General features: G+C 54.9%; 1 protein-coding gene across 14 annotated transcripts in view; it reads right to left on the bottom strand.

The window, feature by feature from the left end:
* Window positions 1–17160, bottom strand: part of ZNF185 (zinc finger protein 185 with LIM domain) — a 72347-nt gene extending 55187 nt beyond the window's left edge. For 12 of the 14 annotated variants that reach the window (XM_028842405.2, XM_077988779.1, XM_077988776.1 and 9 more), the window contains exons 1-4: window positions 17120–17160; window positions 808–886; window positions 498–621; window positions 128–193 (exon numbers count right to left, since the gene is read on the bottom strand). In XM_028842405.2, coding sequence (XP_028698238.2) covers window positions 128–193; window positions 498–621; window positions 808–841 — 224 coding nt within the window. In that variant the 5' untranslated portion in view covers window positions 842–886; window positions 17120–17160. Of the gene's footprint in view, window positions 1–127; window positions 194–497; window positions 622–807; window positions 1143–17119 lie in introns of those variants that run through there. The other 2 variants (XM_077988777.1, XM_077988783.1) reach the window with 1 other exon arrangement.
* Window positions 17161–26771: the final 9611 nt, after the last annotated feature.

Genomic DNA, 26771 nt, shown 5'->3' with positions numbered 1-26771 from the left:
AGACCCTTGGCTGGGGCTGCATCCCTGTCCCCTGTGGACTGCCCACCCCTCCCTGTTGAGGGCTGACCCCAAGCCTTAGGAGAGTCCCTGGGGCTGACCCACCAGCCACCTGAGTACCACCTCTTACCTGGGCTTCGGAACCTCCCCAGCTGATGAAAAGGATGTGGCACGACTCCGACCTGAGGGCAGCTCTCTGGGGGAAAGAGGCATCCTGAAAGAGTGGCTCCAAGGGTCCCTGCCACCTGCCACCCTGTGGCCTCCATCCTAGAGGCTGCCCAGCCAGTCTTGCCATTTGTGCCTCATATTCTCCTTCCCAGGCAACCAGGGGCCCTCCCACCCTGTGACATTGCTGGATAGCCTTTCCCATGCTCTGCCCTCTACATGGCCTGGTGGAGCTCTGAACGGTGGAAGCCCCTTTGCATCCCCAGGTATGGTCAGGCCCCCACGGATTGCACGCCCCCACGTTGCTGCGGTCCCTCCCGGCCTCCTTGCCTTACATGGTGCGACCCTCCGATTCATCGTGCTTGGTGATCCAGCTCTTGTCCCCCTTCAGCGTGGTTCGCACTTTCATCTGCTTGAGGACGTTATTGCGCTCCTCCTCACCTGATGGCAGAGGCTTCCCTGTGGTAGGAAAAGCCAACAGCCTCAAAAGAGGAACGCAGCCCCAGGACCCTCGGCCTCCGTTCCAGTCCTCCCAGTATGCTGCTCTCCCTTTGCTGCTGGGACAGTGCTTGCGGCCTGTAGGGGCAGGCTTGGAAGAAAACAGCCCCAAGCAGAGCCCGGGACACCAGGGAGCCCAGGCCTCACCTTTGGTGCTGCCTCCAAGAGCTGAGATACTCATGGTGATTGCTCCGCAGGTCTCTTCTCAGTTGATTCAGCAGGGCTTCTGGGGATAAAGGCAAGCAAATGCTGTCACTTCATTCATCTGTAGTGTCTTGCAGGTGACCATATGTGTCCTGGTACACCAAGATCATCCAGACTGCCCTCTGCACATTGGGGGTGGCAAGCATTGGTGGAGTGCTAAGTATGGGCAGAAGCCAGGGGCAAGCACTCACTGTACCTGCTGCTGCCCAGCAGCACACCCACCTGCCTGCCCAGGGCTGCTCACGTAGAGAATGTGGAGCTCAGGGGCTGCCAGGGACTGTCTGTTCAAAGCGATCACTGATAACAGGAGAACATGAGCCCTCCTACAGAGTGCTAACGGCCTGGCTCAGGCTGGGGAGTGTCGGGGAGACAGCTGGCACCGGTGGACTCAAGAGGGTGGGACAGAGTGCATCTAAAGCCGAACAGCTTCAGGGCAGGCAGATGGCCTGTTGGGAGGGAGGGGCAAGGGGACCAGCTGCTTTGGGGTTGGACCTTGCCTCTCACCCCTTAGGAGTTTTCTGACAGACCTTGGGCAGCTCAGCTAACCTCTCTGAGCTGCCTCAGTTTCATCATTTGTAAAATGATAATTAAAAAAAAATTCTACCTTTCAGGACTGCTGTGAGGATGGAATGCGCCAACGTTCCTATAAGTACCTGGCACCACCTGAACAGGAGCCAAGCAGCAGTAGCTCTCAAGTCATCTGCTAGGAGAGGCGCGGTGGGTGGTCCTCAAACAGCACAAGAATGGTCTGGGGTGTGCAGCCCTGTTTCCTTCAGGGGTTAGCTCCACCTTCAGTGGGGAAGCCCAGGGCCCCACTGCCAAATCCTAGTGGCCCTCAGGGACCAGGCGAGTGTGGCATTGTGGTAAGGGCTTCCTTACGCCCCTCGCCCACAGCTGCCTCGAGCTCTGCTTCTTCTTCCTCTGTGTATTCTCGCCCTGCTCTGCCCCCTGAGCCCGATGCTGCTCATGCTGCCCAGAATGTGCCACACTGCCTTCAGCCTCTCTGCCCTTGAGCCAAGTGCTGCCCTCTCATGCCCATGAAGGGTTAGCTGTGGTGGTCTCAAGGGCCATTTGCTCCGGAGGAGGGTCCAGGGTGATGAAGCTGGCTCTCCAGGCTGGGAGCCCTGAGTGGCCACAGCCGACCCCTTGAGCCTCAAAAGAGAGACTGGGGACTCAGGCTTGTGGGCATGACAGGAAGTAGGGCCCTGGCTGTGCTGGCATAGTCACAAAGCAGAAGAGCCTTTCTCTCCAGGGTCTTCCATCCCCTGGGCCCCTCCAGGGCTAGGGCCTGACCAGCTCAGCATTGCTGCCAGCTGGCAGGGCCCGGACGTGTTTCTGTAGAGGTCAGGGGAACAGTCGAATGGGCAGGGCAGGGGGACGAGAGCAAACCAAATTCGCCACATCAGCAGGAGCCGGCTCTTCCATAAACTGCACTGAATGAGCAGCCCAGACAGCCCGAGCCTGCTGTGTGCCAGGAATGGCACCTCATCACTGCAAATGGGAGCCCCACGTGCCCAGCCCCAAACCAAAGCTGCCACGTTAGACTTCTGTTGAGTGGAGCTCACTCCACAGGTGATCCTAGGGCCATACAGGCCCAACTGTCCCCATCCCAGCAATCTGTGGAGTGGCCCCATGGGCAGGGCACATGGGCAGAGTCTCTGGGTGCCACTGACTGACTACAGACCTTGGGAGAGTTCCTCATTTCATCTGGGCCTCAGCTTTTCACGTGCAGGAGGACCTCCTAGTCTTTCGTCTTTAGGTTCCTTCTAACCTTGCTAGGCTGTACCAGCTAGTATGACTTATTTTGCGCCGGGCACCTCAAAGACATACTCCCTTCTAAGGCCTCAGGGACTGCAGCCACCAGCTTCCACATATGAATGTGGCAAGCAGGTGACAGTCATCCACAGTTTGGGGAGTGGACTCCATCCCAGGCCCAGTACTAGGCACAAGGACTCATCAGTTACCCCTTGTCAAACCTGATGGCCACATTGCCTAGAAGTTTCCTGACAAATCAGGACCAAATAAGCCACTTCCAAAGTCAAGACAGACACTATTGCACATGCAGAATGACAGAGGCAAAGGGTCCCATGGCAAGCGAGGACAGGGCTGGGTGGGAACACCATCGGTCCCCTGCAGAGGGTGCCATGCTGCCTTCAGTCCCGTCTTTATAGCTGAGACTCCATTCAGAAGACTCCAGGTTTATTGCCAGGCAAAGACCTGGGCTGGTGCTTCTTCATGGGCTCCTTTCCCTCACACCTAGCTGAGTCTCACAAGTGAAATTTCCTTTTTGATGAGACAATAAATATGAAAGAGTTAGAAAAATCTCTGCCAAAGTAGAGTCTTTCCATACGATGAAGTGTAAGGCAGTTCTTTGGGACAAGGAGTCTTCAAAGTGATGAGTGTCAGGCAGTGGGATGGGATGGGATGTGTTGGATGGGATGGATGGGATGGATGGGATGGGATGGTTGGGAGGGGATGGGATGGATGGGATGGATGGGATGGGATGGGATGGGATGGAATGGATGGGATGGGATGGGATGGGATGTGGTGGGATGGGATGGGAGGGATGGGATGGAATGGGATGGAATGGGATGGATGGGATGGGATGGGATGTGGTGGGATGGGATGGGAGGGATGGGATGGGATGGATGGGATGGGGTGGAATGGGATGGATGGGATGGGATGGGATGGGATGGGATGGGATGGATGGGATGGGATGGGTAGAATGGGATGCGATGGATGGGGTGGATGGGATGGAATGGGATGAATGGGATGGATGGAATGGGATGGATGGGATGGGATGAATGGGATGGGATGGGATGGATGGAATGGGATGGATGGGATGGGATGAATGGGATGGGATGGGATGGATGGGATGGGATGAATGGGATGGATGGAATGGGATGGATGGGATGGGATGGGATGGGATGGGGTGGGGTGGGGTGGGCACCCCAAATGAGTTATACTCCAAATGAGTTTGGAATATACATCCCATCTGCTGAGCTGGCTTCTCCCTCCAATTTGCCCTGGTCTAGGCCACAATCCCTTGTGACCTCCTCCCTGGTCCCTGGCCTGCTGCCTGTATCTGCGCCTCTTCCAGGCAACACTCATTGGTCTCTAATCCCACTTGGCCCACACCAGCCTTCAATTCCCAGTCAGCACCGGATGGTTCCCCACTGTTTCTCAGACTGGGAGCAAAATCACCAGTCCCCTGAGTCGGCCTCTTTCCCCCCCAATGCCGACACTGTGCTCCAAGCAGACCATGTGCCTTGGAGTCCCTGGAAGGTAGCCCTGCCAGGTGAATGCCTGTGCCTTGGCTCATGCTGGTCCACCCAGCTGAAATGCCCTTCCAACTCCTGCCAGCCTAAGCCCTGCTTCTCCCTCAGGGCCCAGCATGTCGAGGCCAGCCCTGCTCCTACTGGGCGCTCCCCTCCCCTAACTCCAACAGCCAGGCACAGACCTGCAGACCCAAGTCTTCCCAGACAAGCCCTGCTCCTCCCCCATCCTCAACAAGGATCAGGCCCAGGCACCCTGTGACAGCCCAGCACACCCCACCAGGGAGTGACTGCCTGAAGCCACCGACCCCTGCTGGGACCTAGGTCTCCTCCCAGACCCACCGCCCCCTCCCCTTGTCCAGCCCTTCACAGACAGCAGGGCAGAGTGGCCCTGCACTCAGTGACAGCCAGGAAGACCCTTGCTACAGATGTAAGCAGCCTTGGAGGATGGAATGTGGACCCCTCCAGAAGTGGCTTCCTGGTGGCTCTTGTGGGAAGGGAAAGCAGGAATCTTTCGACAGGTTGAGTTTCTGTAGGTATCAAAAGGCTTAAGGGCAGGCCCGCTGGTCCAGCAATTCCCCCCACCGCCAAGTAGCCTGAGGAAGAAATTGCACGAGTACAACAAAGAGGTATATGAGACAGGTGTCATCACAGTGTTGAGTATGATGGTGAAAATGTGGCAATAATCTACATGCCCATCAGTCATAGTTAAACATATTATAGTCTATCCATTCAAGTAAATACTATGCAGTTATTACAAATCATACTGAGACATGTAGTATTTAACATGCTTTGTAAACCTGTACTGTGTACAGCTTCTATGCATCACTCAGTGAAAAGCAGCCTGTAAAGCAGGATGTGTATGATGGTGTCATCTAACTCAAATTATATTTACATAAAAATGTACAGGGGAAAAATTTGCAAAGATATACACCAAAATATTTTGCTCTTTCGTATATTTCTAATTTTCCTGTCATGAACATGTATCTTCTGTGTACTAAAGATGAGACCAACAGTGGTTTACCCAAATGAAGTGGGAGTGGGGTATGCTTGGGCAGCCAAGGGATTGGTCTCAAGAGTTGATGCCAGGGCTGGACGTGGTGGCTCACGCCTGTAATCCCAGCATTGTGGGAGGCCAAGGTGGGTGGATCACCTGAGATCAGGAGTTCAAGACCAGCCCAGCCAACATGGGGAAACCTCATCTCTACTAAAAATACAAAAATTAACCAGGCATGGTGGCACGTGCCTATAATCCCAGCTACTCAGGAGGCTGAGGTAGGAGAATCACTTGAACCTGGGAGGCGGAGGTTGCAGTGAGCTGAGATCACATCACTACGCTCCAGCCTGGGCAGCAGAGACTCCATCTCAAAAAAAAAAGAGTTGATGCCAGGCGGGCAGTGCCCAGGAAGGATGGGAGGTGAGGAGAGTGAACGGATGCAGGGACTTCTCTTGCTTGTTCACTCTGAGGAGGAAATCCCCACAGTAGCAAGAGGCCGTCAGTCTCTGGGGCCCAGCTGTGCTGTGCACCGCTTTGGGCCATGTGGTGCTGCAGCCTCGGCCTCTTCCCGGGGTCTCCTCTTTTCCCGCAAGCTGGGGTGGAGAAGGAAGCAGAGAGCAGGCAGGGGTGTTTCGGGCCGGATGCCAGGCAGAGGTTGCAGCAGTGACAGTGGCAGTGGCGGTGGCACCCCTGGAAGCAGGAGGCCAGCTTCTCCGTTCACACATGTATGGGGCCCAGGGGAGAGATGACAGGACAGGAGGGCGCATGAGGCCCGCTGATGGCTCCTCTCCCACCCCACGCAATCCCGCCCTGGCTCCCCAGCCCATGGCAAGTCAGCCAGAGGGACCTGCACAGACAGCAGAGTACTCCAGGGGGCAAGGACAACTCCCTGCTCATGAGGCTCACGTCCAGAAGGTCTGAAGAGCTGGGCACAGGAACTGGTTATGGCTCAGGTGTGGACGTGGGATGCCTATGTCTGCTCTCATGTGGGTGGCAGCAGGGGGTGGGGGGACAGACCCAGTCTGCCCAGGGAGAGAGCGCCCACCAGAGAGGCTTGGCAGATAAACCCTCTGGCCACCATGGCTGCTGCCCCAGGGCCACCCTCAGCTCTCCACTCTCTTGGGACAGTCACTAGTGGATGTGAACTCCATTTGGGGGGCCAGTGAAGCCTCCAGAGCCTGTGTGCAAGACTCCTGCCCTCCCCAGGGCTGCACCCAGGTACCAGCAAAGCGGCCGGAAGACCTGGCCACTGGGACGGTGGCCTGGGCTCTGCTCTGGGATGAGAACCATGCCTTCCTCTGGGAAGCAATAACAGCACTGGCTTCCCTTGCTGGAGCACGACACCTGTGTCAGGCGGGCACCCTGCACACACACTCCTGGGATCAGGTCCTCGAAGGCCAGCAGCACCATGTGCAGCTCGTGCACAAGAACTGTGCCAATGCTCCTGCTTCACCTTCAGCACAGTCAGCCAGGAGTGGGCCCGTGTCTGGCCCTGGCCACGCTCCCAGGGCTCTGAGCCCCAGCCACGCAGTGGCCCAGGTAAGCCCACGCACGATGGCCTCGAGGGCTCCTGGGGCACACCCACCACCAGTCGCCTCTATGGCTTCCTCCAAACCACTGGGCACATGCAGCAATGCTCACCTGCTGGAGGGAGGAGACTCTTCAGACTCAGGCCAGCCGCACCGTGCCTGCCTATGCTGCTCGGCCTGATGTAGCCACAGAGGCCTGCCACATGTGACTCCACGACCCCATGGAGCAGCCCACTCACTCCCACAGCCCTACACTCTCCATCTGAGTTCAGTATGTCAAGCTTTCTCATGCCTCTGGGCTTGTGTCTGAGAAACATTCAGAAAAAGTTCCTGAAGAAAAAGAAACCGCTGTAACTGGGGTCCCTGCACCTTCCCATTTACCCTGCCATGAAGATGGAGAGCAAATGTTCTTTCCTTAGCCACCTTTGAAAGTGGCACCAGGGGCCTGCTACCTGCCCAAGTCTTCCAGTATTTCTTTTCCTCTGGGAACTCAGGCTTCTTTCAAAGTCCATTAGCCCTGACACCCAGAGAGGCCACACAGCCCGAAAGCAAACACTGTCCCCATGAGCTGTGGCCTGTGCTTACATCTCTGCTCCTCTTCCCTAAGTGGCCTCACATGACTGTGACATCCCACTCTCCAAGTCTAGGTCTCCTCATCTGGAAGGTGGCATCTGTGGGCCTGCTCACTGGGTCTCTTCCTGACGGGACACCCCAAGCTAAAGCATGTGCCTCTCTGAATTTCTCATGCCATCACGCGGCTGTCTTGATGGCCTGTGTGGGCACATTTCTGGCCTGGACAGCCACTCTAGGTCTTTTCAGTACCATGGCTCTCATTTCTACCTTGATTGGGAGAAGACTTCTGGTTTTTTTGGAAATCTCCATATCATCCTGCTTAGGACCTGGCCTGGGCCACCAAAGGAATGGCTGGCTTATCTGATACCTTCTGCATGGACTGTCCCTCGTGGTGCACCCCTGGAGCCCCACTAGATGTGGCCACACTCCACAGTACCCCTCTCTGTGCTGACTCTGAGCAAAGCCCTGTACTCAGACAACACTAGACTGTTAGGGCAGTTCAGGGCCAAGTCCAACTCCTCTTGCACAAGCCGGGCCACCTCAGACAGCAGGCAGATGTCCCAGCCCACCTCTCATCCCCTTCTTTCTCCCTCTTCCTGTCTCAGGCCAAGTGGGCTGAGAGATGGCAATCAGGGGAAGTGTCCGTGGCAGAGTAGGGTGGGGGAGATGGGGACAGGTCTTCCCTGAATTCAGATGGCCTCCAAATGCCCATGGGCATGTTCCTGCCCCACCTTTCTCCCTGCTACTGCAGCCTCTGAAGGCTGCCCAGCAACCTCAAAGGAAGGGGCCCCTGGCCCTGATTGGATGGATAGGAGCGAGGAGCCAATGAGGTGGCTGAAGGGAGCCTGTTATTCCAACCACAGCAAGCCTGGTGTCATCAGTGAGTGGAGTGAGAGGGGAGCTGACGCAGGGGGCTAATGTATGCAGATTCCCGTGCGCTGGAGGAGTGGGGGCGGCAGCAGGCAATGACGCAGGTGCTGGAGCATGAGGAGATGGACACAGACGGGAGCGGCAGGAGAAAAGGCTCCCTGTCACACCACAGGACGTGCTCAGCCTTCAAGATGAGAGGACTAACTCAGAGAAAGTTTTGTAGAACTTCCCCGCTGCCTGGCTCCCCAGAGAATCTGGCTTGCAGGGGATTAGGATGGCTCCCAAATTGTGCAGAAGGGAAGTAGGATGCCAGGCAGGGGCCTCCTAAGCAAACTGGGAGGGCAAAGGAGCAAAACGCCTTCAGCCTTCCCTTCCCGGAGCATTGAATATTGCTGCGGCGCATGGAGGAGATGCAGCCAGAGGGCACGGGTGTCAGGGCTTGTCTCAGTTCATGTGTGCTGGGCACCGGGTGCCGTGCACAAACAGGAGCAAGTGTGCCACAGGCAGAGGTGCAAGCAGAAGGGCTTCGTTCCCAAAGGTAAATTGGGATGCTTTGCACCCAGGAGCTGAGCAGACACCCAGCTCTGCCACCCCACACGTGCCAACCTCAGCTAGGCTCACAGAGATCACTCACAGCTCAGATCTGTGTGGACCCCTTTGGGGTGGGTCAGGAGTCAGCATAAGGAAACACCTGGACGGGACAAGAAAGGGGGCAGAGCCCGAAGTGCTGCCCCTCAAGTACAGGGACCAAATATGGATCTGTCAAGTATAAGTGGATGAAGCCATCAAGACTTGGGCTGCCCACTGCAGAGGCTGATTGCTGTGTTTTAGGAAACCTCGGCTATGTTTTAGGAAAGCTCTGGGACAAGGAGCTTTAATGGAGGCAGAGGCCCAGAATATAGCTGGGGACCAGCACTTAGGCCTGCCCCCATAGCAGAAATGTAAGTACTCCTATCCGGTCATGAGGTAAGTGGTAGAGGGATAAGTCCCTTGTCTCCCAAGAACTTGTTCCTAGAGATGGGTGGACCCAGACAGTGCTGATCCCTTAGCTTGGATACCTGCCAGGGCTGATCCCTGCTGGGACCCTCAGAGAAGATGGCTGGTCTCTGGGAAGGAGACTCATCCCAGCTTTGCCACCCTGGGCAAATCCTTCCTCCCCTTATGGTGTCTTGGCTCCCCACCATTCGAAAAGGGTGGCAATGACCAAACCATGGAGAAACACATGTGTAAGGGTGACCCCAGCTCTTACACCTTTCCCCCAGTCCTCCTATAAGAGCCAGAGTTGGGCTTTACAAACCCAAGGCTCCCAGCTGCCCAAGTCCCAGAGCCCAGCCAGCCTAGGTAGCTCCCCTGGCCAGAGTCCCTCCACCTCTCCATTCTGGTCCAACTCAACCTGGGGACCACCACCACAGCACCAAGGGTGAGAAGGAGGCAGCTCCCTCCCAGGCTGTGACCGCCCCCCTTCCCTGAACCTGTCTGACAGCTTCATTTGCTGGAGGACATGCCTTGGTAAAATAGGGGTGGAGGTCGAATTCTGCATAGGGTGGGGGTGTCGAGGCTCCTGTCCATTTCTCACTGTAAATGTTCCCTTTGGGCAAAGAGCCTCCAGCGGCCCTAGTGTCAGGAAAAGGATTCAAAGAAAAGTCCCCATGTCTTAGGTCCTCTTTTGCTGTCTTTCAAGCAAATGTCTGTGAGCTCAGAGTAAGGGCCCTCCCATGAAAGACCCTTCACAAACCCCTCGCAGTGTCATGAGCTGCCCCAGGAACAGAGCAGTCTGGGTGACCAGGAGAAGGGCACCACTGAGATAGTCAGAGCTGACTTGCTGGAGAATGCAGCCTGCTAAACAAGGGGCAGCAGATGGCTTCTCCTAGCCCATTCTCCTTCCTTAGAGAGCTTCCCTCTCTGTGGCCAGACTGCAGCCCTGAGCCAGATGGGGCAGAAGAAACAGATGCTGAGAGGGTAGTCGGGGCACAACATATTCAGAAGGCCTCAGCGCAGAGCCAGCCATGCCTTATCATCTGTCATGTCATGAGACGGGCACAGTGGTGCCGTCAGAGCTGTGGAGGGCTTGGTCAAGGCCACAAAGCCACACACCCATGCTGGCTCCTCCAACTCTGGAGCGAAGGAAGGAGTATTGACAAGGAGTCCAAGGGCCTGGGTTTTAGTCACTGGACACATCACTCACTCTTCCTGACCTTCACTTCTAAACTCTGAGGTAAAAGAGAATACTCTGTTGTGCCCACGGGATGTGGAATGGGCTTAAGGAAGCCCCATTCTCAAAATGCTCCCTGGCCCCTGCACCTGGTAGTGTGAGGAAGGTGTAGGCTTCAGTGCAGCCCCTCGGGTCATCACCAAGGCCACAGGCCCCCAAGCAATGATACTTCCCGGGGAGGGGGCTGAGGTCAAAGGCTAGCACGGTGGGGAGAGCCTTGGCTGTGGCACAGACTCCTCCTGGAAGCTGCCTGGGGAAGTGCAGGGACAAGCCTGCCCGCTCCAAGTGCCAGTCACGGCAAGGAGTGTGAGGGGGCTGAGGAATGATAAAGTCAGGAAGCACGACCTCCACCCCCGCTCAGATGCCCTCACCCCGTCCTTTCTCAAGGCACGCACTTGGCTGACTCAGTTTGGACCCAGGCTGATTTAAGCCGGTGCGGGTGCTGATTTTCTGGACCAAAAGGGTTGGAATGATGAAACGTTACATTTGATGAAGCAGCCTCCTGTGGCCAGGTCTGGTGAATCAGGACATTCTGATTCCCGGCCTCCTGCACTGGAGTCTCAGCAGCTGGCAAGGCAACAGTCAGCAGACAGGTTGCTTTCCTGCTTTCCTCTGGGAAGGGGATGGAGCAGGCACCACCACAGGCACCGCTGCAGCGTCTGTAGCTGCTGTTCCAGGAGTTGCTGAGATCCAGGGGGGTGGGACCCTTCAAAGGTGATTTAGGGATCATGGGCAGGGCTGAGCAGCTGGATCCCGTCTGAGCCTCCTAGTCTGCTGCTCAGCGTGCAGCTCCAGGGAGGCCTAGGCTGGGCCTCTCTTGCCAGAGCCAGAATGCACGATCTGCCTGGGATGCTCCAGTCCCAGGGGCTCTCGCCTGGAGGCCAACAGGGTGGCAGGAAAAAGGAGCAGCAAGTGGAAAAAAAAGAGCTGAAAAAGACTTGGGTTGCAGAGGGAAAAATATAATATGGAAAAAGAACGCATGGGGGGTGGTATTTGTAAATGTGCTTTACAGGTAAATGACTTCTGCATGAAAGTCTGGAATTTCACCTCTCCCCATCCCACTCCTAACACCCCAGCAGCTAGACTTTTTGGCGTCTGCGCTGGAGGGGCCCTGGGAGGCAGACATCTAAGTCAGGCCAGCTCCTTCCCAAGGTGGTGGGGAGCTGGGGGTGAGGAGGAGGGGAGAAAGCAGCCCCGGCCACCCACCACTCTTTGGGGCCTCGGGATTCCTCCTGGCTTCCATGCACCCATTTTCTAGTTCTCAGTGAGCCAGATACAAGTGACTGTTCAGGGAACTGGGCCATTTCAGGGCTGGCTTGGCTTCAAGGGCCCTCTGAGCTGTCTCTGCGGAGAACAGAGGACTAGGCAGGGACCCTCTTGCAGGGCCCTGGCTGCTTCTGCACCCCTCGTCCTGCAGTTGTCTCTGCAGCCAGGGAACCAGTGTGATCTTAAGCCAATCCCAGTCATGCAGAGATGCTAGTCCCATTTGCAGACAAGGCAGCCGGTGGGATCAGAGGAGGCTCAGAGGTCATGGAGCCCACACTTCCACCTCCACAGCACCTCTCTCCCCTCTACTCCCTTTCTTTTTTTTTTTTTTTTTTTAATTTTTTTTGAGACGGAGTCTCTCTCTGTCACCCAGGCTGGAGTGCAGTGGCATAGTCTCGGCTCACTGCAACCTCCACCTCCCAGGTTCAAGCAATTCTCCTGCCTCAGCCTCCCTAGTATCTGGGATTACAGATGCCTGCTACCACACCCGGCTAATTTTTGTATTTTTGATAGAGACAGGGTTTCACCATGTTGGCCAGGCTGGTCTCTAACTCGTGACCTCAAGTGATCCACCCGCCTCAGCCTCCCAAAGTGCTGGGATTACAGGCATGAGCCACTGCACCTGGTCACTTTCTTTTACCCTCTTTCGCTTTCCCCTAGGAACATCCCCCTTACACACACACCATTGCTGCCATCCATTCAGTCTTTGCCAGAGCAGGGCCAGTGACAGGAAGTCACTCCTACTTGCCCTTGACTAACATCAGCCAAAGCTAATTCCTTCTGTCCTAGATGCAGGTGATCACTAGTGAGGAGCAAAAGGAACAGAACAAGCCCGCTGCCTCCCCACCTTCCCCGAAGCTCTGACTCCCCATCCTCCTTCTCCCCTCCAACAACCCTCTTTCTCATCTTCCTGCCCACTCTAGACCCAGAGTCCCCTCAACTCCACCCTTACCTCTAACACTGCCCTTATTTTTGGATAAGAATAAGGAAGTCCAGAGAGAAGGACGCACTTGCCCAAGATCACATTGCCGTGTATGCAACAAGCATTTTCAGAGCGCTAACCACCAGGCTGGGTGCTGGGGGGAATCGGCCTAGCGGGGTGTAGCCAGAGCACTGCATTTCCCAAGGAGGTGCCTAGGCTCAGGCCCGGAGGAATGAAAGCATGAGTAAGGGATCGCTGGCACCAGTGGTAAAGCAAGTCCTGGTTTTGGGTTTTGGGTTTTTTTTGTTGTTGTTGTTGTTTTGTTTTTTTTTTTTTTTCAGTTTAAAGCAGGCAGTGCCTGATGTAAGCATTTTCACCAGGGATGCCGGTTCTTGTGATTAAAATCCTTGTGCTTGCTCTCTTCATAGCAACTCTTTGCCACATCAAGCTCTCTGGGAAACTGACCTAGTCATCAGAAAGTGGCGTGCTGAGCCAAAGATCACAGGGACTACACCAAAGGGCCCGGACTGGGTGCCCGAGCTGGGCCCACAGATGGGGCCAAGGCCAGGGACCACCGTCAGCAACCACCAGCAGCCTAGAGCTTGCCCACTGGCCCCAGAGGCTATGACTCCTCTCTGACCCAGGGGGTGGCTTCAGAGCTCTGTGGCCATCTCAGCAGCAGCAGCCGCAAGGGCAGCTCTGCGGGAAGAGGGATGGCTCAGCGGGCATTAATGAGTGGGTGAGGAATTGCTCTCTTGGCTGGCCGGGACCCACCTCCCCGCTCCAGGCAGGCACCCTCCCAGTTCCCAGCTTCCTTTTGAGATGAGAAATGAGCACACTCCCAACAGGAAAAGCCTAGACAGTGTTTCTGAAAGTGGCCTCTAAGACCCTTCGGCAGTCAGTCAAATTCCCTGGGACACGCGCTCAAGCTGCAGATTCCTTCCTGCATTCCACCTCCGACATTGACAGTGATACCCACAGGGCCTCTTGTCTTCTCCTTTTCCAGTCTCTTCTCCACCCAGGCCTGTGCCTCCCACTTTGCTGTCAGTTCTCAGTCATCACACAGAAAGTGATCAAGAAAATACCTGCCAAATGCATCAATGTGTGTCCCTGAGAGAAGTCAATCTGGCTCAGTTTCTAATCAATGGCACTTGAGCAAGTCCCTCTCTGTGCCTCAGTTTCCCTTTGGAAAAGGGAACTGGAAAAATGAACTGACATCAGTCCTGCCCACCCTCTGACCTGTCCAAAGGCTACAAGTGAAGTAAACTAATGAGAAATGTGGCAAAATGTTAACAGTGGGAATTCAGATAAGGCTTCAGGAGTTCTCTGCACGATTCTTACAACTTTTCTATGAGTTTTAAATCAATTCAAGGTAAAAAATAAATAAAAAACTTAAAGATAAAAAGTAACAACAGTGCTGGCATGGTGGCACTCGCCTGTAGTGCCAGCTACTCGGGAGGCTGAGGCACGAGGATCGCTTGAGCCCAAGAGTTGGAGGCTGCGGTGTGCTATGATCGTGCCTGTGACTAGCCACTGTATACCAGCCTGGGTGACAAGGCGAGACCCCAGCTCTAACAACAACAAAAAAAGTGAAAACAAAAAAGAAAGCGAGTCAGACTTTAGTAAGCATGAGAAATCACCCTAAGAATTAAGTGTTCTTTAGTGAGTCATTTGAAATGTGGGTAGATACTGTTTGCATCATCAGCAGTAATTTCTAAACTGTTTTCCTCAGGTAGGAGCCCACATCCCAGGCAGCATCTCTCTCTCCACCTAGTCCCACCTCACTCCTTGCCACCACAGCCCTGAAGGAGGGCACCATAGTCCTGGCTCAGCTACCTTCCGTGACAGAGCACCACCTGTGAGCCAGGCACCCAGTGCAGCAGGTACTCCTGGCTTTAGCCGCCCTTCTGTACTGGTGAGAAAACAGAGGCCTCAAGGGGTTGCATGAAGGGCCCAACTTTGCACAACTGGACGGTGGCTGAGCTGGGGTTTGAACCCAGTCTGACCTCTGAGCCATTCCCTTAACCACTAGGCTATAAAGATGCCACCCTCCCCTACCACACACCTGACCAGGTGTGGGACAGTTCAACTCCCGCCCCGCCCGGGTCTTTGGAAGCAATGATGGCAACCTCTCCCGAGCATCTCTCAGGGACCAGTCCCTGATGGCACTGCCCTTGTCTTGGCATCATTCGGTTCACTATAGGCACAGCGGTAACGAAGGCAAAGCCCCTGGACTGACCCTAAACATGAGAGCCCAAAGGCCCGGACTGCAAGGGGTTGCCGCTCAGGGCTCCAGAGCACTGGAAGGCAGCTCTCCTCTCTGGCACTGGTCCTGTCCCATGCTGCTAGGGACTGGCAGTGGGGGCAGCCTCAGGGCTCACCAACAGAAGCAAAGCTTGTGTTACATGTGACCTGGCACCTTATGAGTTGTGGCTTGAAGCAAAACCCACACCAAAAGGGTCAGTCACCTGTGGAGGCTCGAGTGGGGAAGGAGGAAGGCAGGCTTCCGGCTTCCAGAATGCACTGAGCCAGAATTAGGGGAGTTTGCTTGGCATGCAACGGAAGACAGTTCAGGGAACAGGTGCCGATGCCTATCATGGCCAGGTCCCAGACCCAGTGCTGGGGACCCAGAGTCCCTGCTCTGCCAGATCTCAGGAGGCCTTGGGGACACTGGGCAGGAAGACAAGGAGCACAAGTCAGGCTAAGGGAGGCTGAGCTGAGGCGCTGGCTGCCCCTGGCATCACTGCCCTTATGTGGGAAAGGCTTTTTCTGGAGTCTGGACTCGAGCTGAGCGGGAAGTGAGGTGGACAATCACTGCTGCCATTTGCATTCAGATGGCAATTTCTTACTGACAGATGGCCTCTCTGTCACTCCTCTGGGCAAGGCATGGAGCTGATTTCTCTGTGGGCCCCCATATGCAGGAGCTCAGCAAGAAGTGGTTTATGATCTTCCAGGAGTAAGGGGGAGGTTAGACTTGAGCAGCTCCAAAGGACGTGCGGGCCTTGACCTGGTGGCAGTTGAGCTCCTCCTCCTGCTTCCAAGCCCTTCTCCTCCAGGAAGCCTTCCCTGATCTTCCCAGCCAGGGGTGCCTCGTTGCTCCAGGACTGAGGAGCCCCTAATATTTTCATGCTACTCAGAGCTGCAACACCCTAAGTGGTCCTGGGCCACCTCTGTTGCTTGACTCATGAGTGTCCAGAGGATGGAAATGAACAGATCTTGAGCACCTGCCACGTGCCTGGCCCTGCACTGAGTGCCTTCCGCCAGCTCCACACGGCTGAATGTACAGCGGCCAGCCAGGGGCTGGGAATTGCTGGAAGGAGGGGCAGGTGAGAGGGATCTGTTCCTTCCCTTCCTGAAGTGGCCTGGGAGTGATGAGGGGAAGGCACCAAGACCTGCCAGAAGGTTGGCCCCTCGTCTGTGCATCTGTGTCCTGGCCACTTGCTGGCCTCTGAACTGCCCCTTGTTTTTCAGATGAGGAGCGGAGGCCCTGGCAAAGCAGGACCTCCCACAGCCTACCTCTGCAGCTCTGTTCAGGCCTATCCACCTGTGCGCCCCTGCCTCCCGTCCCCAGCTGGATACGACAACCAGAAGTCTGAAGAGCCATGAGACCAAGGCAGGACTTAGTCCAGGTACTGAGGCCTCAAGCACTGCTGGACAGGGTGTGAGAGGTTCTCTCTCGGGGCTCACAGCTTTGAGTCCTGAGACGATGCTGCACAGCCTTCCACGATGTCAAGGCTCCGTGCGGATGGCTCAGCAAGAACACAACTCCTGCCATGCCTCAGCTGTCTCAAAGCCCAAACACACCCACCACCTACCTTATCTGAGTCCCCAGCAGCCCTGGGTGAGAGGTAGCTTGACGTGTCACCCCCTTAAACCGATAGAGTACCCAGGTGTCCCCAGCTCAGAAGCGGCAGATCAGGCAGGAGCACCTGAGCTTTCAGCCTTTTTTTAAGGCGAGGTATCCCTCTGCCTTTCCAAAGAGGACAGACTCTTGGCTCCCCCTGCCCCCATCAAAACAATCCAGTCACAGAGCTGGTGCACTGCCGATCCAGTTGATAACACCCAGTGACACCTGATTCGGCGCCTTCTGTCTGAGTGTGAGCAGCCACCATCCGCATGGCCCTCCCCAAGATTGCCCTGTACCCAGCACATGCCCATCACAGGCCCCAGGGCGATCGAGGGGATCCTCTGGGCGAGCCAGCCTCTGGGTCTCAGTTTCCTCATCTATAAAATGGACACAGGGGGACGGAGGGATATGAGATTCCCTGATTCTTAAAGACCTGCAGTCAACTCTCAGAGCATCCTGGCCCCTCGCCATTTACTAGCAATCAAACCGTGTCTTTCCTAAAGGGCAAGACAGAGGGATCAGGCCGGCGAGGGGGACACTTGCCTCAGTAGGGGACGCTGGCCTCCTCTGTCAGTCTTTTCACTCACAGCGAAAACCAGAAATCCACTGACTCCCGGGGGGAAACCCGAAGAGAGATGCTTGGAGCCGGTAAGGGTTATGGATGGGGAAACTGAGGCCCTGACTTGTCCCTAGCTGCGCACGGACTGGGTGCCCCCCACTGCCTCCCCGCAGGGCCGCGTCCGATGGCGACTCGACAGCCCTACCTGGCACAGGTGCCCGGTTCGTGGGCGGGTGGAGGGTCGGGCGGTCGCGGGGCGCGGGCTCCCTCGGGTGGACAGCGCCCGGCCGGGCTGGGCCGGGGAGGCAGGCGCGGGGCGCGGGGCGCGGGGCGCAGCGGGGAGCGCGCGGGGAGGCGAGGAGGCGCGGACTGGGCTCCGCCCGCAGGGGAACAAACAGGTTTTCTCCGGCGGCCCGGAGCCTCGCCCCTCGCCCCTCCCCTCGGCCGGCCCCTTCCTCTGCCCCTCCTGGGGTAGGTAGAGACGCCTGGCACATTCCGCACATTCTCCCGCCAGCGTCCTCCGCCCGCCCGCCCGCCCCTTCTCGGCCCCGCCTCGCGGGGCTGCTGGAGAAATCAAGTCTGGGGCTCCCGTCGCCGAGCACGGGGCGAGCTCCAGAAGGCTCTGCCGTGATGGAAAACTTCCAGGCAAATTCCTCCGGGCCCTTGGCCCCAGGCCGGGAAGCCTCCGCCACGTGAAGGGCCCCCGCTCTTAGTTGCGCGATCTGGCCCCGGCACAGGGCCAACGACTTCCACAGATGCTGTCGGGTTAATTCAGTCGAGAACTACTGTTCCTAGATCCATTTTACAGATGGAGATCCCAGACAGGGGCGAGGAGGGGGCGGGGGGCTGGCGGCTGAGATCATCCAGGAAGTCCTGCAGGCAGGAAAGGAGGAGAAGAGTGAGGGAGCCGCTCACCGCGGAAGGGACCCGGGGCTCACAAGGCACAGCAAACGGGGCTATCTCCCAGACAGGACGACATCTGGCTGGAGATACAGCCAGACTCCCAGAGCCAATGCGGTTTGATGTACCTGCGTCACGCGTTGTTGCTCACCGAGTGCTTATTGTGTGCAAGGCCCTGGGCTGGGGCTGGGATGGAGAGAGCATGGAGGAAAGACCCCTCACCCTGCGGCCTCCTAGATAGGGAGATAATTAAGCCAGCCCAAGAAATGGCATGGACTTGGCCAGGAGTTGGCTTACCAGGATGATAGGTTCGAAAGAATGGACCAGCTGCTTCTCCTTCATCAGGGCCTGCCAATGTAATGTTTCCATGGCCCTCCAGTCCACCCACTTCTCCCTGTGTCTGCTGCCACCACCCTAGTCCAGACCTGGCCCTGAAGACCAGCCTCCTTGCTGGTGTCCCCCTGCCTCTGGTCTTGCCTTCCTTCCCCTCAGTCTCTACACAGAGGTCAGGTTAAAAGTTCACATGTGTCTGTATGATCAGGTGCTCTGCTGCTTGCAACTCCTCCATGGCTTCCCACTGCTCTCAGGGTAAAAGCCTGAGATGACCTATCCCTGCGGGTCCAGCCACTCTTCCCTTTGTTCGATACATTACAGCCTCGCTGGCCTTTGTCCATTGTCTTCTGAATACATCACATGGCCTTCACCTTGGGGTGTTTGCTTCTGCTCCTTGGACTCCCTAGAATGCTCTTCATCTCTGTTGGGCTAGTGAGCTCTTAGTCACTCTTCAAGCCTCCACCCAGTGTCCGGAAAGCCTCCCCTGCCTGCCACCCAGTCAAGCTGATCACTTCCTTCTGTGCACCCCTTAGTTCCCTCAGATGACATCAATCCAGCATAGTGGCTGTCTCCCTCTATTGTTCTAGATCCTGAGCTCTGGGAGGGCAGGGCCCCTTCTGATTCATCACTGGGTCACGGAGACCAGCACAGGGCATCTGAAGAATTTGCAGAAGGAAGTGATGGAGGGGTGAGTGAGGCTGTGGAAGCTGTCCTCATCCTTTTCTTCTTGGGGTTCATCAGATAGGGAGAAGGCGACCCTGTGTGTGCTTGGGGGGTTGTATATAAAGTCACTTCTGTTCATGTCTGTCTCTTGCCAACAAGCATTTTTCTGCTTCCAATATTGTATGCCCCTGTCTGGTGACCAGCAACTAACATCTCCCCTCCTCCACTGTGGCTACTGGTGGCCATGGATTTGGCTTGGCATCTTACCTCCTAAACATGTTCACTGTATGACTTAGGCCGTGTCATACTCTTTGCCTGGGCCCCAGTCCTCTTCAAGAGCCCCTCGCTTGAAAGGGTAGAAGGTAGAAGACATCGTGATGGGTGAGATGTAGGGCAAGGAAGAGGGAAAAGGCAAACTCACTCCAGAGCCCTGAGTCAGGGGTGGGGGGCCCAGCTGGAGAGCATGAGCAAACGTGGTGTCCAAGGGCACGGCCAACAAGTGAGGACTGCCCCAGGCTGGGCCGCCCCAGGGCCTCAAGCTCTTCCCATGTCCCAGGTGACTCAGTCTCTGCCCAGGCCAGATCTGTCATGACTGCTCCAGCCAAAAAGATCAGCCTTCCCTGAACCCCTCCCTCCCTGCCAGGCTGCCAGGCCCTGCAGCTGATCTTGCCTGCAAACGGGTTTGACTCGAATGGTAACTGCCCTGCCCTGCCCTGCCCACCTGTCCACTGCCCCAACAGTCTTCCACTTCCACGCCTGCCAGGGCACCTCTAGTCACCTCAGCCAGGCTTCAGGCGCCTGCTGGCTTCTTCAGCCTCCTCAAGCACCAGACCTGCCCAAATGACATGTACCCAGATAGACCAAGTGCTCAAATACCACCAGGACTCTGCACGAGATACTCCCTTTGTTTGGAATGACATTTCCTCCCCAGGGACACCAGGTGGCCTCCACTTACTCTCAGCTGTAACATTACCTTCTTCATGAACCTTCCCTTAGACCTCCCTCAAGTTCTAGGCCAAGGCTGTGGTGGCTGCTGGCTGCCTCCAGGCTGGGCTCTGTCCCTACCTGACCTGAGCTTGGCCCTATCCTTTCCTATTCACATCTCCTCTTGCACCTTACCACCCATCTCCTGCTCCAAGACAGGCCAGCTCCCACTCCCTGGCTCTGGCAGAGTTCTCCTGAAGTCCCTCCAGCTTAGGCAGCAGTGCCACCTCCAGGGGATGGGACAGTCTCTTCCCACCAACAAGCAGGCCCTCAGTGACAAGGCACTAAGTGGGAGGTGGGGGGCTTGAGGGTGAGGCCAGGCTGGGCTCTCTGGGCAGGCAAGAGGCTGAAAGTTAGAGGCAGGGAGTGGCAGGTGGTGAGCCCTGTACTGGGGAAGCCACAGCTCACAAGCAGGCAGTGGAGGCAGCTTCTCTGGGAGGCTGCATCTAAGCAATGAGATGAGTAGCAGGACAGGTGTCTGCTGGGAAAGAACTGGCCAGCAGCACTCCTAACCTCCAGGCAAGGCCCTATTCTGATCTCCAGGGCTGGGAACAGAACTCAAGCAAGGTGATCTAGCCCCAGAGTTCCCAGGCTAGGAGCTGGGCACAGTGGTTCATGCCTGTAATGTCAGCATTTTGGGAGGCTAAGGAGAGAGGACCACTTGAACTCAGGAGTTCAGGACCAGCCTGGGCAGTATGTCAAGACCCCATCTCTACAAAAAACACAGAAAACAAAAAGAGTTACCTGGCTAGACGGGGGAAAGAGGGGTTGGGCCCTGAAAGCTGTCAGGCCCCAAAGCTGACCCAGGCAGTGTCCTCAACTAGAGGGGACTGAAGACCGGCAACCAACCTCAACCCTTCAGTTGTACAAATGGGGAAACAGAGGCCCACAGAGACAGGATGTTGCCAGGATTACACAGCTAGTCTGAGGCAGAGCTGGGCTTAGAACCTGGGGTTCCAGTTGCTCTGGAAGGAGCCCCTGCCCAGCTGGAGAGAAGCTGGGGTGCTCAGGTTCATGCGTGGGGAGGGCTGGGCTCCTGCTTGGGCCCTAATCCCCTCCTTCCCGGGGCCCGCCCTGCCACCTCATCCTCCTAAGCTCTTCAACCGGTTTACACTTGCTAGGTGACTCTGCCGACTCCAAGCAGGGTGGATGCCCTGGAAGCAGGGGTCTCCAGGTGTGACTGCAGGTAGGATGGGTCCTTTGAGTCCCGAACCTGTGAGGCCAGGCCCCTTGTGTTTGTAATCAGCTCTCCTGCTGGTCCAGCCTCTCAGCATATGGAGTGGCTGCCCCTCTCCCCCAGTTCTCAGACTGCACTCCAAGCTAAAGAGTTGTGGTCCCCCTCTCTGGAATACACACACATTCTTACTTGCCCTACTGTACTGCCACCCCAACCCTGGCCGGAGACCAGTCAGACCCTGCCCTGGCCTGTTGTGGCTTCCATTCTGGGAGAGGAGGCAGCCCAGTTCTACTCCAAGGGATGGCAGCCATGCCGGGGAATTGTTTGCTGTGTGAACAGTGGCCTCACTGGGAGCAGTGGCCTTGTCACAAAGGAAGGAGAGAGGCGGTCTGACATCTGCCACTCCTGTAGCCTGGATCCCCACTGCCATTTGAATCTACTGCTTCGAATGAGCCCAAGAAACACTCAGCCATCAGTCTTGGTCTGTGTGACCTGATGCCCCACAACACAGGCTCTGCCTTTTGTCTCTGGCTCTGAAGCAGCCCCAGGCCAGGCCTCCTGAGCACGAGTGCGCGAGTGGAGCCAAGGCCTCGCTGGCAGATAATCCCCGCATGCCCTGAAGAATGGCTTTTTGCTGCTTTAAGAATCATCCACAGATCGGAAAAAGAATGTTCTAATTGGAAAACCTCCCCGCCATGGTTTTCCGGAGTTTTAGTACAGTTGGCCGGCAGGGAGGCTCCTGGGATAAGGAGGAAGGGAAGCCATGAGAAGGAGACAGTGGGCTCCCTGCCCAGCGCCCCCTCATCCCCCGAAGCTCAGCTCAGCCACTGCCGGCAAGGGGCCGTGCTGAGGGCCCCCGCGGTCCTCAGCCTGGAGACTCTGGAGGCTGTCTGGCCTCAGCTGGGAGCTCCCTGCCCACCCCCCACTCCCCACCCCCAGCTGGGCCCAACCCCGCCCCCCAGAGGCCCTGCTGCTGCCCCAGAAGCAGCCCAGGCTCCTAGGATCCTCTGGCAGGGCTGATGCTCAGTGGGAATTGTGAGTATGGGCCTGGAAGAGGAAAGGTGTGGAAGCTGCCACATGCTCAAGAAATGGGAAGGTCAGAGTCAGTGTTGGGGTCTGTGAGCATCCCCCAGACCTCTCTGGGGCCCCAGGCTGGGAGGTCTGGCAGAGAGATGCAGGCTGCAGGTGAACGCAAACTTTTGAGCAGCTGCATCTGTCCTGCGAGGGAGGGAGCTCCAACTCTGGGGCCCTGCTAAGCCTGGCCTGGCTAAACCAGTGGTTGAGGGCGCGGAAACCACAGCAACCAGAGGGAATGTCTGGCTCCGAGAGTTGTGGATTTGTTTCTTTCTGTCTTTCTTTGTTTTTTTTTTTTTTCAATCTGTCACCCGGGCTGGAGTGCAGTGGCACAATTAAGGCACACTGCAGCCTCAACATCCTGGGCTCAAGCAATCCTCCCACCTCAGCCTGCCTAGTAGCTGGGACTACAGGCACGCACCATCATGCCTGGCTAATTTTTTGTAGAGATGGGGTTTCACCATCTTGCCAAGGCTGATCTTGAACTCCTGGTCTCAATCAATTCATCTGACTTGGCCCCCCAAAGTGCTGGGATTACAGGCATGAGCCACCATGCCCAGCCTTGTTCCTTTCGTTTGGGTACTGCCCTTGGCTTGGGAAATGCCCTCCTGGGAAGGGGAAATGCAGTGGATCCCTAAAACGCCATTGCAAATCCAAGTCCTCTTCACACAGGAGAGGGAAGGTTACTGGGTTTCACCTCTTATTAGTTTTTCCCAGAAACTTCCCTGGGTGCTTTGCTGCCTTGATTTCCTCATGGAGAGCAGCCTTTGAGAGATTAGAGGGGAGAACAGTTGAGAGGGTGCCCTTTTGTTCAACTGAGCAGGACTGTGGTCCATGACCTTTGACCTTTGGAGTCAGAGTTGCTGCTTTTCTCCTTCTTCTGCCCACATTGCTGCTGGCCAAAGCCTCACTTGGTGAAAACTCTAATTTTTTCAGCATAGGGGAAGGGGCTGGCTCTCGTCAAAAAGGATTGGACCAGCCTGGCTGGGGGATGCATTTGGCTCCTGTTGATTGCACTTGGCCCAAGTAACCTGTACTTGGAGACCTTGAACTCTACCAAATAACTCTAGCCTTCCTGGCATTGTGCCATCTGTTCCTCCTCTCCTTCTTCCCCCACCTGTCCCATCCCAGGCCTTGGAGACTGCAGCTCTGTAACTAGCACATGTCTCTAGAAATCCACTGGTTACTACAGGTGCTACTGGCCACATGTGGCTATTTAAATTTCAGTGAATTATAAAGGAATAAAATAGGAAATTCTGTTCCTCAGTCACACTGGCCACATTCCAAGTACTCAATAACCCCATGTGGCCAGTGGCTACTGTGTTGGACAGCACAGATAGTGAACACGTCCATCACCACAGAAAGTTCTAGGATAGCACCGCCCCGTATGCTGCCCTTCTTGGAGGGAGCTATCCATTTCCTCCTTAACTGAAGCCAGGCACCCTCCCTGCAGCCCAATCCAGAGGAGGCTCTTCCTTCTCCCACACCCCAGCTACCTCAGAATAGACCGGTTTGCTGTTGGACGAAATCCTCCCCTCCTTTGAGGCTCAGGCCAACTGGCAACACCATCCCCCACCTGACATTCAGGCAGGTCTTTGCCCTGGATGTGAGAAAGTGACTAGGAGGGTGAGGGTGAGAGCAGTGAGGTGGGGTAGTAAGAGTGTGACTTGAGCATCCACGCTTGTGGCTTAGCTATCCCCAACCCTCAGGCTCCCCAGGCATCTCCAAAGACCCTGTCAGCTCTACCACAGCCACCTCTTCCCACAGGTGCAGCCTGCCTACTGTTGCTACCTCCAGAATCGAGAATGCAGGCTTTCCAACTTCTTGCCCCAACCTCCTCTCTTTCCAGCAGGCTTGTTCAACCACTTCTGTGACAACTATCTTTCAAGCTCCCAACTGTTGGCTGCTCCACTTTCTTTCCATCCATTAGTCCTTTCCTCTCTTCATTTCTCTCCCTATCCAGCTTACAGTTAATGGCCCATCACTTCACCTCAACCACTGTCTTATGAACATCCTAATCTTCTCACCCTACTGTCTCTTTATCACCTCCACCTGATGATAATGGCATCAAATCTGAACAAAGCTAAATGTCTATATTCTTCATGCCTATCCCAAGGCAAAGAACCATGCTGGCAGAGGTCACACAACTGTGCAGAATGGTGCCAATATAAACTTATGTATTCCACTCTTTCTCCCCTTCATAGGTTCTTCCCTCTTTATAATTATCCCTTTCTCTTCTACATTATAAAAATGTCCATTTCATTTGGAGCTTTCCCATCAACATAAAAGAAAAGAAAGAAAAAGAATCGCACCTGACCACACACCCGCCTCCAGTTACTGCCCCATCTCTCCACTTTGCTATTGAGCAAAACTCCTCAAAAGAGTTGTCTAGACTCACTGTCTCTACTTCTCCTCCCATTCGCTCATAAACTCACCCAGATCAGGACTTCAACCCTGCCACTCCCTTCACATCATTCTTGTCACCATTCATCTCCATGTTGCTAAACCCAGTGTTCACATTTCTGCCTTCACTTACCCCGTGGTCACAGTTGATCACTCCACCTTCCCCTTCTGGAAAAACTTGCTTCTCTTGGCTTCCCTGACACCCCACTTATCTAGAGGCATGGAGGCTATGAGCACAGACTCTGGAACTGGACTGCGTGCAAATCCCAGCTGTGCCAATTAATAGCTGTGTGACCTTGGGCAAGTTACTTGCCCTCTCTGAGTTTCCATTTCTTACCTGTACAATAGAGATGAGAGTGCCAGCATCTGCCTTCATAAGTTGTTGTGAGATGACATGGGATGGCGCGCATAAAGTGCTTGGAATAGAGTTTGTTACATGGTGGTGCTCAATGAATGTTTACTATTGCTACTTTTGTTACTTGAAATCACCACATGAATGTCTGAGTCAATCCGAATGAAACATGTTCAAAACAAACTCTTGTTCCACCATCCTTCACCTTCCAAACTTCTCCTCCCTCAGTTTTCTTCATCATCAAAGGCACCTCCCAAGGCCCAGGTGTTTAACTGATATTCTTCTTTCCCTCATCTCCCATGTCCAATCCAGCAGCAAGTCCTGATTGCACTCCAAAACACATCCACTTCCACTGCCACTATCCTGGGACACACTAGTGTCCCTGATCACCTCCTCCCCAGTCTCCTGGCTTCCTCTCTTGACTCCTGCATCTACTTTCTGCAAAGCAGCCAGAGCCATCTTCCCCTGTGCCCTGCTTGGGTGACTGTATGTCCAGCGGTGCAGGCTAGAAACAGGGGCACCATCTGAGACTCCTCATTCCCTCTGCCATCCAAGTCTGGTACCTGCTATGGCTCAAGCCTCTTCACGCTCCAAGCTCCTGTCATATAGAAGCCATACTGGACTTCCTGCTGATTCCCCACATAGGCTTCCATTCTGTCTCTAGAACTTAGTGCTGACTGAGGTCACTCGCGCTGGTTAACTGCTACTATACTCATGTCTGCTTAGAGGTCATTCCTTTACAAGAAGTCATCCCTAACCACCAAGACCCAGCTAAGTGTCACTTCCACCTCATTCCGCCCTAGCACCTATTACCCTGCAGGGTCGCTGTCTCCTATGTCTCCTCTCCCTTCCTCCTGGATGTAGGAAACACACCTTATGCTGGTATGATGCCTGAGTAGGCACACAGGAAGCAGCTGCCAAATTAATAAAGGGAGGGCTAGAGGGTAGTTTCAAATGTAGTGTGTGATCAAGGTGGCATTTTGAATCAGTGGATTAAAAGTGTATCCTTCAAGAGATGATGTTGGAATAACTGGCCATTTGGAAAAACAAGCTAGATTTCCTACCTCGCTCTCCACACCACAATAAACTCCAGATGACTCAGAAATTTAATGTAAAAAAAATGAAACCATAGAAGTATGAGAAAGAATCCTGGGGTGGGGACGGCCTTTCTAAGTATGTCATGAAAACCAGAAACCATAAAAGATGGAGAAATTAAAAACTTCTGTATGGCAAAACCCACCATAACTGTCATTAGACAAATGACAAATGAGGAAGAGTTATTTGAACTGCATATGACAGCGAAAGGCTTAATCTTCTGAAAATAAAAAAGGACTCCTTTTAAAGCAACCCAGTAGGAAAATCAGCAAAGGACCAAGAAAGGGAACAGATAATCACAAAAGAAGGTTTGCGGGTCACCAATTAGCATATGAAGGAAATGCAAAGAAAGTCAACTGTTTCCACCCCTGCCTCAGGTATGTAAAACTTAAAACAAATCTGCAAAACCTTGGGTTACCTGGGGTGTGGGAAAATGGGCACTCTCGTGCCCCAGGGGCTCTAAGAGTGGGAGGATAAGTCAGGGCAACCTTCTGGGTGGTGATCTAAAAATATGTCACAAAATGAATGATGAGGTATCCCTTGGACTCAACAATGCTAACATTTAAAAATTCTTTTTATTATCTGACATAGAAAATTAGTATATATGTATATTATATTAAACGAGATGCATATAAACATCTTTATCCCCTACCTCCACAGCACCATTATCTATACATTCTGCCCCATCCTGGTACAAGAGAACGATGTGTCCTGAAGCAGATGAAAGGTCAAGTTTTCTGCTTGTGCCCTAAATCCCATTTGCCGCCTACTCAGGAACATCTTGCTAACATTTCTCCCTTTCTCCTGCACCATCAATTATTCCCTCTTGACCGGATCATTCTGCTCAGCATGTACACAAGCTGGAATTCTTCCCAC

This window comes from Macaca mulatta, chromosome X (genome assembly GCF_049350105.2).
Source record: "Macaca mulatta isolate MMU2019108-1 chromosome X, T2T-MMU8v2.0, whole genome shotgun sequence".
Taxonomy (NCBI): domain Eukaryota; kingdom Metazoa; phylum Chordata; class Mammalia; order Primates; family Cercopithecidae; genus Macaca; species Macaca mulatta.
The sequence above is the reverse complement of the archived record's forward strand: the minus strand, read 5'-3'. Positions and strand labels throughout refer to the sequence as shown.